The 21,360-nt window shown below is 52.1% G+C and overlaps 1 protein-coding gene across 4 annotated transcripts in view; it reads left to right on the forward strand.

The window, feature by feature from the left end:
- The window catches only part of Rps6kc1 (ribosomal protein S6 kinase C1), a 120,160-nt gene extending 99,650 nt beyond the window's left edge, over positions 1-20,510 (forward strand). For all 4 annotated transcript variants that reach the window (XM_005082885.4, XM_013122638.3, XM_013122639.3 and 1 more), the window contains 3 exons: positions 12,104-12,186; positions 13,305-13,400; positions 19,674-20,510. In XM_005082885.4, coding sequence (XP_005082942.1) covers positions 12,104-12,186; positions 13,305-13,400; positions 19,674-19,784 — 290 coding nt within the window. In that variant the 3' untranslated portion in view covers positions 19,785-20,510. The remainder of the gene's footprint in view (positions 1-12,103; positions 12,187-13,304; positions 13,401-19,673) is intronic.
- The last annotated feature ends 850 nt before the right edge of the window (positions 20,511-21,360 follow it).

Raw genomic sequence — 21,360 nt, forward strand, 5'->3', positions numbered from 1 at the left:
CGCTCCTTCTCAGTGGCTCTTCACAAGCATTTCCCTCAGGTAAATGTCTGGCGATGCTGGGGTTTTACAAAGTTGCTGGCGGCAAGGCAGGTAGGCTGCTGAAGCTCCGTTAACAGCATGCCGCCCTTGGCCTGCCTCGCCCGCCGCCCGGCTGCAGAGCAGGGAGAAGGAAGCTGCCCGTCAGTCTGTTCCCTGTTAGGCGTTTTCTCATCCATCAACCGTAACGGCGGCGTTGGTCAGGGAGCACGGTGACACCCGACGGCCGTTCAGAGTGGCGTTGCTGTGAGAGGATCCGTGGAAAATGGGGCCTGCTGTTGGCTTTCTCCTGGTACTGATGTGGCTGAGCGAGGAAGCAAGATTGTGTAGTCCAGGGACTGTCCTCATGATCAGTCACCCGGAGGCCACACGGCGCTCACCCCACGCTCACCCCGTCCTGTGCCAGCGCCCAGAAAACAGACGAGTGCTGAACCAAGTGAAGCCAAAGAGGAGGAGGAGGACTGTGTGAGGAGGAGCACTGTGTGAGGAGGAGGACTGTGAGGAGGAGGAGGACTGTGTGAGGAGGAGGAGGACTGTGTGAGGAGGAGGACTGTGTGAGGAGGAGGAGGACTGTGTGAGGAGGAGGACTGTGTGAGGAGGAGGACTGTGAGGAGGAGGAGGACTGTGTGAGGAGGAGGAGGACTGTGTGAGGAGGAGGACTGTGTGAGGAGGAGGAGGACTGTGTGAGGAGGAGGAGGACTGTGTGAGGAGGAGGAGGACTGTGTGAGGAGGAGGAGGACTGTGTGAGGAGGAGGGGGACTGTGTGAGGAGGAGGAGCACTGTGAGGAGGAGGAGGAGGACTGTGTGAGGAGGAGGAGGAGGACTGTGAGGAGGAGGAGGAGCACTGTGAGGAGGAGGAGGAGCACTGTGAGGAGGAGGAGGAGGACTGTGTGAGGAAGAGGAGGAGCACTGTGAGGAGGAGGAGGAGGACTGTGTGAGGAGGAGGAGGAGCACTGTGAGGAGGAGGAGGAGGACTGTGTGAGGAGGAGGAGGAGGACTGTGTGAGGAGGAGGAGGAGGACTGTGTGAGGAGGAGGAGGAGCACTGTGAGGAGGAGGAGGACTGTGTGAGGAGGAGGAGGACTGTGTGAGGAGGAGGAGGACTGTGAGGAGGAGGACTGTGTGAGGAGGAGGAGGACTGTGTGAGGAGGAGGAGGACTGTGAGGAGGGGGACTCTGTGAGGAGGAGGAGGACTGTGTGAGGAGGAGGAGGACTGTGTGAGGAGGAGGAGGACTGTGTGAGGAGGAGGACTGTGTGAGGAGGAGGGGGACTGTGTGAGGAGGAGGAGGAGGACTGTGTGAGGAGGAGGAGGACTGTGTGAGGAGGAGGAGGACTGTGTGAGGAGGAGGACTGTGTGAGGAGGAGGAAGACTGTGTGAGGAGGAGGGGGACTGTGTGAGGAGGAGGAGGAGGACTGTGTGAGGAGGAGGAGGACTGTGTGAGGAGGAGGAGGACTGTGTGAGGAGGAGGACTGTGTGAGGAGGAGGAGAACTGTGTGAGGAGGAGGAGGACTGTGTGAGGAGGAGGACTGTGTGAGGATGAGGAGGACTGTGTGAGGAGGAGGAGGACTGTGTGAGGAGGAGGACTGTGAGGAGGAGGAGGACTGTGTGAGGAGGAGGACTGTGTGAGGAGGAGGAGGACTGTGAGGAGGAGGAGGACTGTGTGAGGAGGAGGAGGAGGACTGTGTGAGGAGGAGGAGGACTGTGAGGAGGAGGAGGACTGTGAGGAGGAGGAGGACTGTGTGAGGAGGAGGAGGACTGTGTGAGGAGGAGGAGGAGGACTGTGTGAGGAGGAGGAGGACTGAGGAGGAGGAGGACTGTGAGGAGGAGAAGGACTGTGTGAGGAGGAGGAGGAGCACTGTGAGGAGGAGGAGGACTGTGTGAGGAGGAGGAGGACTGTGAGGAGGAGGACTGTGTGAGGAGGAGGAGGAGGAGGACTGTGAGGAGGAGGACTGTGTGAGGAGGAGGACTGTATGAGGAGGAGGAGGACTGTGTGAGGAGGAGGAGGACTGTGTGAGGAGGAGGAGGACTGTGTGAGGAGGAGGACTGTGTGAGGAGGAGGGGGACTGTGTGAGGAGGAGGAGGAGGACTGTGTGAGGAGGAGGAGGACTGTGTGAGGAGGAGGAGGACTGTGTGAGGAGGAGGAGGACTGTGTGAGGAGGAGGAGGACTGTGTGAGGAGGAGGACTGTGTGAGGAGGAGGACTGTGTGAGGAGGAGGAGGACTGTGTGAGGAGGAGGAGGACTGTGTGAGGAGGAGGAGGACTGTGTGAGGAGGAGGAGGACTGTGTGAGGAGGAGGACTGTGTGAGGAGGAGGACTGTGTGAGGAGGAGGAGGACTATGTGAGGAGGAGGACTGTGTGAGGAGGACTGTGAGGAGGAGGAGGACTGTGTGAGGAGGAGGAGGACTGTGTGAGGAGGAGGAGGACTGTGTGACGAGGAGGAGGAGGACTGTGAGGAGGAGGACTGTGAGGAGGAGGACTGTGTGAGGAGGAGGAGGAGGACTGTGTGAGGAGGAGGAGGACTGTGTGAGGAGGAGGAGGACTATGTGAGGAGGAGGACTGTGTGAGGAGGAGGACTGTGAGGAGGAGGAGGACTGTGTGAGGAGGAGGAGGACTGTGTGAGGAGGAGGAGGACTGTGTGAGGAGGAGGAGGACTGTGTGAGGAGGAGGACTGTGTGAGGAGGAGGACTGTGTGAGGAGGAGGAGGACTGTGTGAGGAGGAGGAGGAGGGGGGCTGGGCCTTATCCCCTGGGAGGAAGAAGGAGGCACAGCAGCAGTGTCTGTGGATAGCGCCCTGACTGGTTAGAACCGTGTGGCTCTGGGAACATGTGAACATGTGACTGTTCTATGTGACAAATGTGCCTCTCGCACAGCAATGGGACAATGGTGGAGAACTTGGGAAAAGCAGAGCGTACAGCTGGGCAGGCAGTTCATGAAGTCAGACAGAAGGAGAAAAATGTTCCTGTGGAAGGACAGGCTGGGAGGTGACTGTTCGTGTCTGTCCGTCTGCCTGTCTGCAAAGTAAGACCTGCCGTGGGCTGTTGTGATCTCTTTTGGTGGCCCAGTGAACTGGCTCTGACCCTGCCCCCCCCCCCCTCCTCCCCGGGAGTAGCTGGGATGTTTCAGGCTACGCTTTAGCTGCTAAGCTTTGATAATTTAGTTTGTAGACATCAGAGGGACCGCTCAAACCTGTAATGAAATGTAGCTTTATAGACGGGGGTGTAGGGTGTAGATCAGGAGCGGCCCTAGGTACAGTCATTGACAATGCAATTAAGTTTCATCCTCTTGTTGCTGTGGCTTCATCTGTAAAATTTTATCTTAGTTGTGAGAACTTTAGAAAATCGTGACTAAGCTGCACCTGTAGCTCCAGGGCTGGATGGAATGGAAAGGTCTTGGGTTCAGGGTCAGCTAGGCCTGGGCAAGGCCCTGTCTGTCTTAACTCCCAAAGAAAGTATTTTCCTGTGTCTAAAGGAATACCAAGAGCTTAGTTAGGTAGTGTATCTGTCTATGATTCTGTTTTTGAAAACATTAAAAACAAAAACAAAACTCCTGATGCCCGAGGTCCCGCAGAGCTAGCAGGGGTGAGTCTGGTCTTTCTCAGCGTCAGGTACTGACGGGGTCCTCACGCTGGCAGGGCCAGGAAAGCTGAGCTTCTCCCGGCCATTTCTTTCTGCCTGGTGTTTGCCAACCTCCTGCCTTTCACAGGCCACCTGCAGCAGGGCAAACTGTCACCCAGAGGCAGCCACTGTCCTCTGCGAGGGAGCACTAGGCGGTGTCTCTCCAGTCTCCAGCTGAAGCCACTGTCAGGTAGCTAGCAGGGCTGCTGTTAGCAACCGCGCGACTCCCGTTCCCAGCACCTCGAATGTCCGTTCCACCTGCCGTTAACCCTCGCAGTCTGCCAGGTGCAGAGGTGCAGAGGCCTCACAGATCATGGCTCCTAAAACAAGTGTCCTCGGATATCTGTAGGTACTTCGAATGCCGTGAGTGAGCAATGCTATACGATACAATTGGAATATGTGTTCAACAAACATTTCTTAAATGCCTCCTGTGTCCCAGGAACTATGCCTGGGAGCCAGATATAAAGACATAATTGGCATAATATTGACAGTTCACCTTGAAGTTTTATCAAAGGAGACTGCCCCAACAGAGGACATCTACAACTGGCTAACTAGGATGTTAATAGGCCTTCATAGGCAGCGAGTCGTGTTTACAGAACGGAAGTGCACCGAGCTAACAAAAGACATGCTCGGCCATCCCTCGACTCACAGTTGAGCCGTAACTGTGGCACACGGAATGCTTTCTCTCCAGTCGTCAGCTGTGGTGGAAAACTAATGCTTCGCCCCTGCATAGAAAATCTTTACACGCAGCAAGAGCTGTGAGAGAAATTGACTAGGATTTTGTAATTCTAGTCCCTTTCAATTAGCAACAGATGCTGCAGGGAGCGCTTGCCTGTGAGGGAGCGAGGGACTAATGCTTCCCAGCGCTAGCCGAGGGATGCTGCCACAGGAGGAAGATGCTCTTTCCCTTGGTTAACATGTCACTAATGGCAGATGGTTGACTAAACCACCCTGCCTTACTATCTAAGTGCCTCACGCACGCCTGGCTCCCTTGTAAGAACTTGGCGAAATCTTGACTATTCTGAATTTCACAGAATACTTTAAATTTCAGAAGGACTTAGATATGCCAGTTTCCCCTGACCCCACTGTTACAAGTGTGTGCATGGTGCTTAATTTTAAGTTAATGAAATTTCCCCTTCATTTTTATATTGTTTCTCTCTGACCCTAAAAGGGAATTGGTTTTTCTTGGTTGTTTTTCCAAGAGGGAGTTTTAGTATCACAGAGAACCGGTTATTCAGGGCTGTGGAGATGAGGCAGTTCACTTGCCCCGACAAGGCTTGTCTGTCACCCCAGCACTGTGTAGGGGTGGAGACAGGTGGGTTCCTGGAGAACCCTGGCCACCCGGTCCAGCCAAACTGGCCAGTCTCAGGTACATCAAAGGTCTGCCTCAGAAACTAAGTGGAGAGCTTATGAGGAAGACTGATGTCCAACCTATAACCTGCACACAAGCAGGCATACATGCGTGACGCACATACAAGGTCAAACAGTGTAGCTACCACTGACACGCACACACTCAGGTATACATGCATGACACACACACACAAGATCAGACACTTTTAATTTTCTCTTAAGGAAATTAAAACATTTCTTTACTTCCTGCTTAGAGGAAGCCAGCAAGGACGGTGTGCTGCCAGGAAAGGTTATGAAGTTGTCCTTTGAAGGCAGTTTAACATCTCTTAAAAGTAACGCAGATTCTGAATTTGGGATACTGGAGGACCACAATTGCCTAGAAGATGCAGCTGCCCCATCTCTGTAATGCTTTGTGGGAAGGTAGTTTTCACTCACAGCCTTTTCTTGTTTTCAGCTCTGTCTTTGGCTTTAGTTTTAATTTGAGCCTTTGCTGAATCCCGAGTTCAAACTGCATAGCCTGGGGTTGCGGGCCTGGTCTGGCAGGTGTGTAGGGTGCCAGCTCTGCATTCTGGAATCGTAGGCACGTGGCCAGTATCTGCAGATCTCCTCAGTACTGTGAGTGTGCACTGGCCCTGTGGCTAGAAACCAGATCTTCCCTTTGTAAACCGAGTCTCCCTTTGTAAACAGACTGGTGTCCCCTGAACTCATGATGTTTCTGCTTTAGCCTCTGAGTGCTGGGATCATAGGCCTGCCTCTACCACAGGTTCAGAAGTATGTCTGGCCCTTTCTGTCTGTCTCGGAGCTTCTGATTGTAGTTACACCTCTAGGCTCAGTGAAACACAGTCATTTTGGGATATGAGAAGTAGCCTCAGAAGACAGACAGTCACGGGCTAGGCAACTCTCATTCTGTGTTTCAGCCTTGGGTGGTCACATCATTAAGACCGTGTCTTCACTAAGGGTGTCTATTGCTGTGGAGAGACACCATGACCACGGCAACTCTTATAAAGGAAAACATAACTGAGGTGATGGCTCAGCGTTTCAGAGGTTCAGTCCACTGTCGTCACGATGAGCATGTGAGCGTGCTGGCAGACGTGGTGCTGGAGCCGAAAGCGAGGATCTTGCAGGCAATAGGAAGTTGACCGATAGTCACACTGAGGGAAGTTTGAGCAAACAGACTCAAAGTCTGCCCTTGCGGTGACACGCCTCCTCCAATGAGGCCACACCCCCTAACAATACACTTCCTCCAGTGAGGACACACCCCCTAAGAATACACTTCCTCCAATGAGGCCACACCCCCTAATAATACACTTCCTCCAGTGAGGCCACACCCCCTAATAATACACTTCCTCCAATGAGGACACACCCCCAATAATACACTTCCTCCAGTGAGGCCACACCCCCTAATAATACACTTCCTCCAATGAGGCCACACCCCCTAATAATACACTTCCTCCAGTGAGGCCACACCCCCAATAATACACTTCCTCCAATGAGGCCACACCCCCTAATAATACACTTCCTCCAGTGAGGCCACACCCCCAATAATACACTTCCTCCAATGAGGCCACATCCCCTAATAACACCACTCCCTTTGGGAGCCATTTTTCTTTCAGGCCACCACAGGCCATGCTATTTTTCTGAAAGCTAACCAGGCTTGCTGAGCGTTCTCGAGACAGTCAACACTAGTGAGACCGAGGCGCTGTCTCACAGCTGATACTGTAGCCTTTGCTGTTGTGTCCAAGTTTGTGTGGCCCCTGTAAAGCGTGCCGGTTCGGTCTTTAGTAGGAATTAAAATTCTATACCGAGGTTAGGAACTAGAATGGGTTTCAAGCTGCCGCAGTCTTCACACTGCGCAGAGATGGGATGCACCCCATGGCACAGGCCATCGGCGAGTTCCGAGGGGAGGCGGGCGGCTCGCCGGCGGCTGGCTGGGGCGTGTGTGGACGGAGACAGAGGCTGAAGCACACTTGCTCACCATGGCGTTATCCACTCCTTGGCATCTTAAGTTAATGGAGAGAGGAGAAGCCGTGAGGACAGCTCGAGAGCACTTTTGAAGGCTCTCTCCCGGAAGATAGAATTAAAGCCGCTAGAGGCGGGAGGAGTGGAAGAGACCGCTGTCCTCACCGTAGAGCAGAGCTCACACACAGGCCCAGAGCCCAGCCCGTTAGCTCTATGATGCACAGACGAAAGCCTCTAATGCCTTGACGCCACCGTCGTGTCGTGTTTCTGAGAGGAGAACCTAATGGATTGTTTCCGGTGGGGGGGGGTTCACTGGTCATTTTGCTCTGTGCCTGTGAGGCCACTATACTTGTGGCGAGCAAGGACATCACCCAGCCTAGGAGTTGCAGAGCCAGGATGGAGCGGTGTTGGGGCACACGGGAAGTTAACACCTTGGGGACCATAAGAAAACCACTTTGAAATCGGCAGAATGTCCTTTTGAGCATGCTCCAAGGAACTTTCAAAATGGCGTTAATCTAAGAGGGTTCCCAGCTTCCCTGTTACACTGCTTTATGTGGCATCCGTTGCAATCTCTACACTAAAACCTTAATTAATCCCGTGTTGGCGCTGGGAGGGTGCTGCAGTGTGTAGGGTCTCGTATTCAGTGCTGCTGTCCACGTGAGCCTCTGGTTGGTGTGTCTGTCTCCCGTCTCATGACGAGAGTTCTGGGATTACGGACCTCAGCCTCCACATCTGGCTCTCTCTTTAGACATGAGCCCCAGGCTCGTGCAACTTCTGCCCGCCCAGCCAGCTCAGCGGCCTATGTTCCGTACCTGCAGTGAACGCGTTAGCTGTCTGTGTAAGCCACTGCCCTCGCTTTGTGCTGGGGTTTCAGTGATTTTTAGGACTTTGCAAGGACACCAGTTTTAGAGCCGTGGGTTTGACAACTACAAAACCCCCGTTTCTTTTTAGCAATGTAATTTTGTGTTACATATTAAAAGTTTTGATCTAGGAATAATTGTTTCTCAAGGGTATTAAAAAGGCAACCAACATCATTCATTCTGATAATTTAGGAGAGAGACTTTGTTTAAAACCTGTGAAACAGGAGTTCAGTGAGAACTTAGTTCACTTGTCCTAACATTTCAGCCTCCAGCCGCTAGAAAGTTCTTCTTTGTATCTTACCTACATGCAGAACTCTTTGTTGTGAATTAGAGTCACCCAGGAAACGAGGCACAGTAGCTCGTGATGTCAGCGTCACGTTAATCAGACCCTGCTTGATACGACGAAGTCGTTTCAGAGTGCTTCAAGCTACATTGGTGGATCTGAAACTTGATTTCCTCCCATGGGAAAGAGCGCACCACCGGCCACTCGGGTTAAAAGGCCCACACGGTGCGGGGGCCTTTGTATTGTTGCACACGGGTTCTCGGGTGGCCGGCAGTCTCTCGGGCTGTGCACCAAGGGTGTGGTTGCCGGCTCCCAGCTGTGGGAAGTGGCTGGGCTCCGTGGTGCTAACCCTGTCAGCGAGCGACCTACTCTCGGAGTGCTCACTTGATCTTATTTGGAAGTTTGGGACCCTGGCAGAGGAAGTGTCCTGCTGAAGGCGTGTGATGGCAAGGCGTGTCGTGTCCCCGGCCCCTCTGTCTCTCTCCCCGGTCTCCATGAAGTGAGAGCCTTGCTTCACCGTGCGCTCCCGGCCAGGGTTTGCTTCGTTTTGGAGCCATAAGCAAGGAAGCTGGCCAGCCTAGACTGGAGACTGCAAACCACGAGCCAAAGCAAGTTGTTCCTCCCCGAGTGACGCCAGACATTTTGTCATAGCTCTAGTGTGAAGCCCGTGTGCCTTCAGAGGCTGGAGCCAGTTGTGTCAGAGAGATAAAGAGAGCCAGGGGAAAGGAAGAGCCGGGGCTGCGGCAGAGGCGACTCTCGGGAGGAAATGAGGAGTGACAGCGGCAGGCCCCAGGGCACAGTTCAGGGTGTCACCAGTGGTGCCTGTGCCTTGTGCGTCCTCGACGAGTGGGTGAACCACAGAGGCGAGAAAGGATTGGCTGCGGGGCTGCGGGGCTGCGGGGCTGCTGTGCTGGGTCTCATTCCCACGGGGCCACGGCCACTCACCATCCACAACTGAAGCAGCCGGAGCCTGGCAGACACCTGGTTGATGTGGCCAGGGGTTTCAGGGCATTAAAGCTGGTGAACCTCGCCCTTGGAGGACTAGCTGGCCAAGTCCACAGCACAGAAGAGGACATGCCAGGCCTGTCTGTGCAGGACCTGGGAATTCCCACCAGGGCTGTCTGACTGCAGAGCTGGCCTTGGGGAGTGCATTACGTTAATGGTGCAGGCCCACCTCAGCAAGCCTGCAAATGGAGACGGGCGTGGCTGAGGCTGGGGCTCCTCAGACAGGCTGTGTCATCCTACACGAGGCATCTTCTGACTTCCACATTCTCTGAGCTGGCTGGGTCAGCATCCTGTTGCTGCTCTCAGAGATGCTGTCTCCGTCTCATAGGTATTCCATGCAAAGAAGTTCTGTTTCTTATCCTTAGGAAGCTTAAAATGATTGAAGTAGGAAACGCAGTTCGGTACTGAGGGTGCATATGTGTGTGTGTGTGTGTGTGTGTGTGTGTGTGTGTATGTGTGTGTGTATACATACACATACATACATATATGTGTACACACACACACACACTAGTTAGCCTAGCAATGTGGTCTGTTGTGTGACTGTCGTGCCTGTTGCTGGGACACTAGTCCAGTATAACAGTGTCCATGCATGGAAAGTGCAGGGTGTTGCTAGCACATTCTAAATGGGTGGCTGAACTGTCCCTTTGGTCCTGAGTTCTGAACGGGTAAAACCTTAGTAAAACTAGGTAGCACATGGCTGCCGACTCTGCTTAAAGAAGTGGAGTAGAGGACAAACACACATTCCCTGGGTGCTGGCAGGGACACTTGCTTTAGAGTCACATTATTTACCAGCACGTCAGAGTCTGGAGCACTTGGGCCAATACGGAGCCTAACTTACACTGCTTCTGTGTCGGTACTGGCTGAAGGGATAGACTGAGAGCCTCGTGGAGGTCTGATTGCATGAGTATGCCTGAGCAAGACACTTGCGTGTCACTGAATGGCCAGTGGGACGCCGTGCAAGGGCTCTGGTGTGTAGACTGGAGGGAAGCATGCGGAGGGTGACGTTCGGTTGCAGGCCTGTGACCGTTTCCTCCTTAGTTTTCCAAGGCTTTTGTGAACACACACCCTGGCTAACTGTCTAAGAGCTTTTTTCTGAAGGTGACAGTGGCTCTGTGTGTGGAGGTGGGGGTTGGTGCAGCTCTGAAACAGAGCCCCCGAGGGCTGTGTCTCCCGAGGGCTGCCGAATAAGGCGTGAGTCCTGGAGCTTGGAACAAAATTTAACCCATAGACCCCCAGATCAAGCTCACCTGGTTCAGAGGAGATCCAAGACTCATGCCAGGCCTTCGGTGTCTGACCAGCCTCCTAACAGGGAACGTTAAGTTCGTAGAAACTGTGGGAGGGTTGCACACGGCCCTCCCTATGCCAACTACTGTCCTGCAAGCCTGGTCTCTCTGTCATCACCTCACTCTGCCCTCGAGGTTTGCATCACCGAGATGTTTGTGCAGGCTGATGAGTATTAAACAACCTCACCGTCCCAGAGGCGGGCCACTAAAACATTTGCCGATTCTCTCACCCCGTGCTCTTTAATCGGAACTCTTGTTTGAAAACAGTGTGCGCTTGTAATTCAGTTCCGTGTAACGATGTCATTCAGCAGGGCTCCGTGGAGTGCATGCACCTCACAGTTTACACACCGTGCCAGACGGATCCTGGTCTTTCAGGTTACAGGGACAGTAGCTGGTGGGCGCTGAGGTCAGGTTGGCAGAGAAGGGAGGTTGTGGTTCCATGGGAAGCGCGGTAGGCTGGGAAGGACTGAGGAGGGGTTCGGTTCGACCTATGCTAAGGCTGTTTGGAGCCCCAAGGAGGTGACAGGCTGCTGAGGTGGTCCACACCCGGTACTTTGCTGGGGAGTGCATCGCTCCCCCACCCCTTGCTTTAGGAGTGGAATCCGACGAGCTGAGAGCTGCGTTGTTCTCCCCCCCCCAGGGTGCTCTGCAGAGTGTTCTCCCCCCCCCCCCAGGGTGCTCTGCAGAGTGTTCTCCCCCCAGGGTGCTCTGCAGAGTGTTCTCCTCCCCCCCCAGGGTGCTCTGCAGAGTGTTCTCCTCCCCCCCCAGGGTGCTCTGCAGAGTGTTCTCCTCCCCCCCCAGGGTGCTCTGCAGAGTGTTGGCTAAGTCCAGAGTCCCTGTGCCTGCTCCACTCACCTTTCAAGTCCTCACTAGCCCTCTAGAAGCTCCCGAATGTTCTTGTCTGGAGTCGTAGGCTCCCTGCAGTGAAACAGTAGTGAGCTGCTTTTGCTCGAATGGTGTCAGAGGACAGATACTGGCAAGGCCTTGGGACTAAGCTGCTGTCACTATGAAAGAGTGAGGTCTCAAGCGGGTTTAGTGGCTGGTTGGCGCTCGTTATGGAGCAAGCTGGAGAATGGCACTCCAAAGTTCCTCCAGGAGTGAACAGGTAGATGTATAGTTTCTGGCCGTCCTAAACCCCTAGCATTTCCGTTCGTGGTTTTAAACAGTATTTCTTCCGTGTTTCAGAATGGGTGGGCTTGCATTCCATAGACTCTTTCTTCAGTGAAAGAAACAGATGAGGGGAGAGGGTGGTCCTCGCCTGCTCTTATGCGACATTGGATGACATGTGCCGCCTGGTTTCTAATGGTAATTAATACTGGCTTAGGTATATTTTGAAGGGCCTTCTGGTTACAAGGAGCCTTTATTTCTAAAACAAAAGGTGGTTTGGAAGGGGAAATCAGCTGTGCTCCCTTGAATGTGAAAGGGGAAGGAAGTGCTGATCTGGTTGGTTTGTAAAACCTCAAGTGCAGTGTCTTGAAGGTGTCCCTCCGTCAACCAAAGAACACATGTCTCCGTTTAATGTATGACTGTGTCGGGGAAAAATGCAACCCCAGTAGGTGACCAAGAGAAAAGCGACTTTCAGGGGTTTCAAAGCCCAGGAGTGTTGAGTATTTGCTCTCTCAGCATTAACAAGGTCACCTTGCTAATACATGTTAATTTTGAAAGTTTAATTGACCTCTGGAATTTTAATATCAACCTTTTTTGGTGTGTTTAGAGGTTGGAGCAGTCACAGAAGAAACTGCAGCTTGTGATTGGTGGAGCCTGGGTGCTGTCCTCTTCGAACTTCTCACTGGCAAGGTACGCAGTGACCTCGACACCTAGTGCGCGCATCCAGATGCCGCCCCGACTCCAAGTCAGACCTGCTAGCCTTGTAGTCGTTAGATCAGGGCTGAGGGAAACTTCAGTGTCAGAACAGGCAGAGGAATTTATCAAGATTCCAATTTTTTAAAAATCATGTAGCATTGGATAAATTGATGGCAACTCTCTGCTATGCCACAGCTATCCAGGGAGAGACTCGGCTCTTCCCCTGCCCTCCCCGTGACACAGGACCACAAGTGTGGGGCTCGTGACAGGCGTGTGCTAGAGTCCTCCAGAGTCTTTTCCGGTTCTTGTCTGAAGCCAAGGGGATTAATTTTTTAAAACTGGTATGGATACTGAAGGTAACATTTTTCCCCTGTATGGAACATTTTCCCTATCTACCTGTTCTAGTATGGGGCCAGAGAGTGGACTCTCTCTGATTAGAAGCTTTTAAGCATGATGTTTGAGGTCAAGAGACCTTAACTGAGTTTTGTGCCCGTCCCCTCCTGGGGAAGAAACTGGAGGAGACGCGTAGTCCCACTTTTGTTAAGTGTATGAATTAGCAATGTAAAATCACTGTGACGTCACAATAACTGATGTCTGCACTGTAAAAGCTCACTGTGACGTCACAATAACTGATGTCTGCACTGTAAAAGCTCACTGTGACGTCACAATAACTGATGTCTGCACTGTAAAAGATCACTGTGACGTCACAATAACTGATGTCTGCAGTTACACTGTAAAAATGTAGCTACATACAGGTTGAAGCGCTGACTAACAAACTCTACTCTAGAAAGATTTTTGAGAACATTAGTTATTTCAGAGCTGTCGGCCCACTCTTGGAAGTTTGTGCATTGCTTAGACTGTTGTGATCCAGGCCCTCAGCGATGAAGGAGAAGGGACACGTGCGCAGGCCTGTGGTGTGAGCACGGTGGCTGTCAGCTGCTTTGCTGATGACCTCTAGGCCCACAGCCTGATCCGCCTGGGCGAGGCTGTGTTGATAGCTGTGCCTCCAGTGTAGACGGTGTCGGCTCTCTGTAGTTGCTGCCTGTGTGCTCGGGGATTGGGCAGGGTGCGAGGTGACCGGGATAAGAGACGTAACTGATTGACTCTTGCAGACCCTGGTGGAGTGCCACCCAGCAGGAATAAACACCCACACTACTTTGAACATGCCAGGCTGTGTTTCTGAAGAGGCTCGCTCACTCATTCAACAGGTAATTGACCGACCTCCTGGCTGACTACCCTCAGCTTGCAGGTTAGCAGAGCCCGTTGCAGTAAAGCCGTTAGCAAGTGTTTGGGGGCAGGGAAGACTCACGTGCAGTCACGTTCACGGTGAGTGTGCCCATTTGCGGGATCAGAGGAAGGGCTGGAACTCGGTACTAATTTTTGTGTTAAGTTGGGGCTGATATTGAGTTAGCTCCATCTATTTATGGAGTATAAGATTAGATTGTGTTGGGCTTATCTGGGACTGCCCTATCCCCTATTGTATTATGTAGCCCTTTGTCGAGTGGTTTCTCCACTCTTTAATTCTCATTTCACAGGGAGAAGGGTTATAACGTTGTCAAGTCAGCCCCAGGGCCTCCTCCCCTTGGTGGGACTGGAGCCCTATGCCCATCTGTATAGCTCTGGTGGCTTTGGAGCCCTATGCCCGTCTGTATAGCTCTGGTGGCTTTGGAGCCCTATGCTCGTCTGTATAGCTCTGGTGGCTTTGGAGCCCTATGCCCGTCTGTATAGCTCTGGTGGCTTTGGAGCCCTATGCCCGTCTGTATAGCTCTGGTGGCTTTGGAGCCCTATGCCCGTCTGTATAGCTCTGGTGGCTTTGGAGCCCTATGCCCGTCTGTATAGCTCTGGTGGCTTTGAGAAAGACTCTGCTGAGAACTTAGATGCCACAGTCAGAGGTCTGGGCTCCCGTGAGCTGTTCCCACTAACTCTCCTCTGTGTGACAACACAGCACAAGTCTTTCCAGGATGTGGGTTCGGTAGCGTCTGTGTAGACTTTATGGCTGGGCAGTCATAATGGAACCAATGCAGCATCCCAAATGCTCTGAAATCTCAACTTTTTGAGGCCCTGTGTATACTCAGGGAATGTAAGAGTTCGGGGTGTCTGAGAGTCGTGGTCAGATGAAGACTCCTCACCTCTGCCTGGGTTGTCCTGAGGCAGGGGTTCTGCTGAGAGAAGGCGCTATGTTGTGAGGGGCTCACAGCACTGCAGTGTTTATACTTCCATGGAAGCCATAAAACAAAAAGGTGATCTTAAGTGGTGAACCAAGCGAACTGAAATTAGTCAGTGAATATGGATGCTTTGAACTCAGAGAACATAAAAATTAAAAGAGAGAGGAGGCATATAAAGAAAACAATCCCCTCATGTTGTCCTAGAGTAGTTTTGATTCCATTTGGGACTCAGTCAGGTGGAAACTGCTCAGAGCTCTTGGAGTCAAGACAGGGAGGGGCCTGGTGAGCGCTGTGGACGTGCTGTTGTGGGCTGGGTGTTTTTCTGCTGGGCCTCTGGCACAGTTCAGTAGGACAAGGGTAGGTGTGGGAGTAGCAGAGGGGTTGACACAGAATGAAGGGTGACTTTAGAGCCCTGGACTTGGGGCTTCTCACGACGCTGGTGTCGTGAACGGAGGGTAGAAGGACACAGCTCTTGAGATGTGCGATTTGCTGCGGTGTGAAAAGGTGAAGGTGTCAGAGCTGAAGTAATTCCCCCACCCTGTGAAATAAGGACATGTAGCTGTGGGCTGGGGACGCGCCTCAGTGGGCAGTGTGCCTGCCTGGCATGCTACAGAGCCCTAAGTTCCCCTCTCAGACCGAGCAGAAGCAACACGATGGCACATGCCTGCTGCTAAGGTCATTCTTGGTTACTTGTAAGTTTGAGTCTAGCCTGGGATACTTGAGATCCCACCTCAAAACAAGCATGCAGAATTTAAAAGGGGGGGCAAGGAGGAGGCTTGGGAGAGGAGGAAGAGGAGGGGGGACGAGGAGGGAGAGGAGGGAGGGGTGAGGAGGAAGAGGAGGGAGGGGCGAGGACACCAACAGGAAGAAGTGTGGGAAGGCGCAGTCTGGTAGGCACAGGTGCGTGCATTCAGAGCCGCGGTCTGTAGTAAGTGTCAGAGAAAACCGTGTGAGATGCTCCGCTCTAGCTGCTTATTTGGTTCCATCTTGTTTGTTGTGGTGCAAGGAAAAAAAGGTGTTTGTGGAGGGAGGGTAAGGGACCCTGCATGGAAATATGGAAGCCACGTGCGGACACACGGGTGCCAGATCTCTGAAAAGCAGTAACAGAGGACACTGTAAAGCCAGCGAGAGAGACTCATCTCATGGGAGGGGTATTGATGCCTGGTTTCTCATCAAGAACAACAAGGGACGGGGGACCCTAGAATAGCATTTATAGTATTGGGGGGATATCAGCCTGTAATTCATAAGCGTTTCCTTTTCACAAAGGGTGCAGTAGAGACACTCCCAGATAAAGAATGCCGAAGTAGCTCCAGCCGTGGCCGTACATGTCAAGAGCTAGGACTCGGGGTGGAGGAGATGGTGGCAGGTTGGGCTCAAGTCTGAGTACACTGTGAACAGTGCAGTTCATAAAAAGTCTACATGTGTTTTTCCCCATTTACTTCCCCTATCTGTTTCAAAAAATACAGACACATGAAATGACAATTATGAGCTAGTGCTGTTGGGCTTATGACATGTATAGATACAGTATACATGTAGTTCTTTGTGTAAGTCCATTCTTCATCCATGAATTCAAACAACATACACATATATGTACATACATACATACATATATATATATACATAATTTTTAAAATTCTAGGCTGTCTGGGCTTGGCAGTTCACACCTATAATCCCAGCATGTGGAAGGTTGAAACAGGAGGATGACCATTAGTTCAGGGCCAGCCTGGGCTACATATTGAGTCACAGTATGAGCTGGAAAGGATTGCGTGTTTTTCTCGTCACTGTGTCTGCACACTGGAGTGCAGGAGTTATTTGCATATTGGTTGCATTGTGTTGTGGCTTAAAGACACCTGAAGTGCATGGGGGGACATCGGTTGTTCCAGCACTGTCACGGACTGGAGCAGCCACCCATGTGTCCTGGTATTCACGCGGACCTGGATTGTACCCAGCAGTGTTAGAGGGGCAGAGCTGGGCCATGGAGGGGAAAGTCCCTGCCTGTCGCTGACTTAGTGCTGTTCCGAAGCAGACCGTGATAAATCAAGTTGTGTGGTTCCCACAGCAGCTGCTAAAGGAACCCTGGGAACACTCAAAGTGAGTGTCTGTACACACTCTACAAAGGTCTTTAAATTGCTCGGGACGGCCTTGAGTTCAGGTACAAGTGGGTTAAAGACAAAGGTGGGGACAGGTAAAGTGTGCACACAGTCACCCGCAGGGCTGGAGTGACGACACTAAAGGTCAGCAGAGTGGACGTTAGGGCAGGGGCGGGAAAATGTAACAAGTGTAACTAGTAACAGCCCCAAAGTACACACAGAGACTGACTGGAGAGGAAAAATAGCTCAGCAAACAGAGCGGCCCATGTCTCACGTAGGCGGTTATAGACACTAGCAGGCTTCAGAGGACAGACACGTGGACTGGTACAGCGGAAGGCTCTGCAGTGACTGCAGTGTGTACACGTCCGCTATGCGTACCGAGAGCGGCCTCCTGGGTGAGCATGTGCTGTGTTCACAGAAACCTCGGTGATTAGCAAGCCTGAGGTCCAGCAGTGTACTCTGACCACAGCAGAGGAATTATCAGTCAATAGCAGGCAACAGGCAGGTCAGAGGTTCAAGGTCATCCTTGGGAGCCCCCCCCCATCCCAAAAGAGTCAGCTAAATCCACAGATACTTGGGAATTACTTCTCCGTAACTTACGGGTCAAAGAAGAGACCATAAGATGAGCCACACCCAGTGCTGATGGAATAGCAGTGGGAACACATCCCGGGCGGGGCGCGTGGAAGGAGCTGCTCCCATGGCCACACTGGCTTTCACATCCCTCAGAGTCTAAGGCTGCACCTTAAGACTCAGGGAAGAACTGGGCACGGGGGCTCACACCCATGATCCCAATACTTGGCAAGCTGAGGCAGGAGGATTGCCATGAGTTCAAGGCATGAGTGCCTACTTTAAAAATGAGTAAATACACACAGAAAAAGAACTATGCAAATAAAGTAAACCCAAGGCCAACAGAAGAAAGAGAAACAAGTGAGAGAGAAAACGATAAGAGGAGGAACTATGCCTTGAGAAGGCTGGTGGGTTGGGGAGACTTTGTCCGACTGTCGTGACAGAGGCAGAGAAACCCTGCATCTAGACCGTTCTTAGCGAACGCTGGTCTGAACTAGATGACCTCGTGCTGCAGGCATCAAGATGGCAGTGTGCTTTGTACAGATGCTTGGAAATTAACACGCACTTGCTAACCACAGTGAACTAGACCCTACCCTCACTTCACACCATATGCAAGAATTAACGCAAACTAGCTTGCAGGCCTTTGCAGAAGAGCTAAAACTGTAAAGCCTGTAGAGGAAAACATGGGAAAACACTCATGGCCTTGGGCTACGGCAGAGCTAATTAGATACAACACCAAAAGCGTGATCCACAAAAGGAATATTGATAAAGTAGACTTCGTTAAGATTAAAAAAACGGGAGCACTTTAAAGATTACTGAAGAATGTGAAAACAAGCCGCAGGCTGCGAAGATGTTTGCAAACCGCTTGCCCATGCTTATGTTCAGAGCGAATAAAGAACTCTTGTCACCCAATAGGACAACTTAGTTTGAAAATGAGCGGATGTGAGGTATCTCAGCACAGAGTCTCTATGAGTGGCTACCAGGGCACACAATCATGATCAGTGTCGTCAGTCACTGCAGAGTGCAACCAAAACCACTGCGAGATGCCACTAACCCTCTGAAACCACTGCGAGATGCCACTAACCCTCTGAAACCACCGCGAGATGCCACTAACCCTCTAAAGCCACCGCGAGATGCCACTAACCATCTAAAGCCATTGTGAGATGCCACTAACCCTCTGAAACCACCACGAGATGCCACTAACCATCTAAAGCCATTGTGAGATGCCACTAACCATCTAAAGCCACCGCGAGATGCCACTAACCCTCTAAAGCCACCGCGAGATGCCACTAACCCTCTAAAGCCACCGTGAGATGCCACTAACCCTCTGAAACCACTGTGAGATGCCACTAACCCTCTAAAGCCACCGCGAGATGCCACTAACCATCTAAAGCCATTGTGAGATGCCATTAACCCTCTAAAGCCACCGCGAGATGCCACTAACCCTCTAAAGCCACCGCGAGATGCCACTAACCCTCTGAAACCACCGCGAGATGCCACTAACCCTCTAAAGCCATTGTGAGATGCCACTAACCATCTAAAGCCACCGCGAGATGCCACTGACCCTCTAAAGCCATTGTGAGATGCCACTAACCCTCTAAAGCCATTGTGAGATGCCACTAACCATCTGAAACCACCGCGAGATGCCACTAACCCTCTAAAGCCACTGCGAGATGCCACTAACCCTCTAGAGCTGCTCTTATGCAAGGTCAGAGGTCGCTGGGCAGAAAACCCAGAGACCTTGCTCACCGCTGATGGGGAGTGTGGACAGGTACAGCCACACCGGCAAAGTCTGGCAGTTTCTTAGTTGTATTCTAACGTGCTGTGTGAACGAAGGGTTCTGACCTAGGAATAAACTCCGAGGAACACACGCGACTCTGAACAGCGGTGTCATTCAGTACAGTGCAGCCAGTGAATGGACTAACTACAGGGGAGGCACCATGGACGGTCGATCAGGAAGTAGGCCGGGACCTGCCTCCAGAAGGTTCAGTCCCCGGGCACTGTGCTCAGTGAGGGAAGAGTGTGCAGACTCGGTTAGCACTGCATCCCGTAGATAAGTTGTCCCTTACTTAGTAAAGCTATTGACACAAATGTGAGGATGCAGGAATGCTTCTGCCACACTCTCCCAGCATGCCCAGGGCCTCCATATGGTTGTACACAATCAATTCTGGTTTTTAACTGTTAAGAATCTGACTAACTATGACATTATTTGCTTGTTTTAAACATAATTCCTAATTCTGAACAAGTCATAGCATATTTCACTCACTGGACTAAATTCCTTCACCAAATGCACCAGCCGTTCCAGAGAAGCGGTTTGGGGGAGGTAGATTTGCTTGTTCCCATCCAAGCTTGCGCCTTCCTGATGTGCTGTATTTGCTAAGGAAGTGAAAGGCTTTGTGGGGCTCCCAGATTCCTGAGTCATGGAGAAAGTGGCTGTCTATCTTATCCTGTTTGAGGATGAGGGAACCCCAGCGAGTTACTCAGGTGCTGACAGAGTTGTCACTCAGTTGGGATGCTCCACCAGCCCACAGCCAGACAGCTGGTTGGCCATAGGTGGCCTATTTATCGCTTGGTTGAATCCCGAAGCCCTTCCCTTCCACAGCCTGTTTTCCCGTCGTTGCCACTGTGTTTCTGTCACTCATGGAATCTCCCGTTTCAGCTCTTGCAGTTCAACCCTCTGGAGCGTCTGGGTGCCGGAGTGGCTGGTGTTGAAGACATCAAATCTCACCCGTTTTTCACGCCGGTGGACTGGGCAGAGCTGACAAGATGAGCGTCATGTGGCGTGTTCTTCAGGAGACAGAGCCCCTCGTGACAGAGCTCCAGGAGTGTCTAGGCTTCCGTCACCCTTTAGCTGGTGCGCCAGAGCCTTGGGACGAGGCCTTAGAGGAGGTGATGGGGCAGGGGGCTAACAGACCCCCTTCCACCTGCTGACTGGACGCGAGACTGGTGACCATCGCCAGCAGCTGCATTGCCCTCGCCCTCCCCGAGACGTGACGTAACTCGCCTTCAGGGGTTCTGGCGTGTTGCAGACATGAATGAGAGGAGGCTGTAAGTGTGGGAGGGAGGGAGATTTACTTGAGTGAAGGACCTTTTGGTGGCAGCTAATGGTGCTTCTGCTATACAAGACTGGTTTACACGATTAAGTTGATATTTGCTGAGTAACACACTAAATACGCTCTGTGAACAGTGTCCCCCACGGCTGACAGCGTGGAGAGGAACGCCCAGTGCTGCGCAGGGCCAGGCTAGCTGAGGAAAAACACTCTTGCCAGCTTCGGACTTGCTGGTGGATGCTGCTAACGCTCGTGGGAACACGCCTGTCCCCCAGCTCGCCTCTCCCCTGCTCCACGTCCTGCATTCTCCGCTCATCCTCCTGGATTCCGCTTTATTCTTCTGTCAACACACAAGCAACAAAAAGGGAAGGGGTGCTTATTCCCCCAAACTGTCAGTGTAACGAGACTAAGAAATCATGATGTAAAATAAATGTGGTTGAAACTTGTATGGCTTCTTTATTAGTAGCTTAAGATTTAAAGGTTCATTTGGAGGGTCCTTTCCTTTTCCCTTCTCCTGTGGAAGGTGGACAGTTTTTCCCTGCCGTGACTTAGTGTGTTTGTTTTCCTTTGGGCTGGCATGCTGGTACTCGTAGTCTGTCAGCTGTACACAGTAGATGTCACAGCGAGGTGAAGTCGGGCTGAGCGCCTGGTAACTCTGTCTCACAGTCACTAACGCCGCTTCTTCATTTCACTAAGGTAGTGCGGCCGCCACCGTGCTATTTGCCAAAACTTGCAGATGCCTTGGAAGTGGTAGTTCTGTTTGTGACACTTCACAGAGATCACAGAGCAAGGCCACCAGAAGTTACTGAAGCTCCCTGTTACTTTGTTGTTGCCATTGTGTTTTGTTTGTGTTGCATTAGAGATTAGACTCAGAACCTTGTGCTGCATGCTAGGCAAGCACTGTCCCATTGAGCTTTGCCCCAGCCCCTGGATTTTTCTGTTCTGATCTTTGTGCTTTTGCATCCACCCTGGCCCCAGGAGAATCTTGGCGTCCATCTGCTGACTTCCAGGTCTCCTGTCAGGATAAGCAGAAGCAGAAGTGTTTGTTGGAACACAGGAAATGTGCAAGCGTTTTCCCTCTCCTATTATTTGACCCTCTCTCCCCTCTTCAGTCCCCTTATAACCCAGAACCCAGCTGAAGGACCGACAACACCAGGTTGGGATATAGCAGGTCACCAAGATCAGACCTCAGTCAGGATGACATCAGTCCCTGGAACTGGGTTTGGTTCACCACCCCCAGCCCCATGACAGGAACTCATGCAGGTGAGACACAGGAGGACGGACTTCCTGTGTGGG

The sequence above is a fragment of the Mesocricetus auratus genome, unplaced genomic scaffold (assembly GCF_017639785.1).
Source record: "Mesocricetus auratus isolate SY011 unplaced genomic scaffold, BCM_Maur_2.0 Super-Scaffold_100676, whole genome shotgun sequence".
NCBI lineage: Eukaryota > Metazoa > Chordata > Mammalia > Rodentia > Cricetidae > Mesocricetus > Mesocricetus auratus.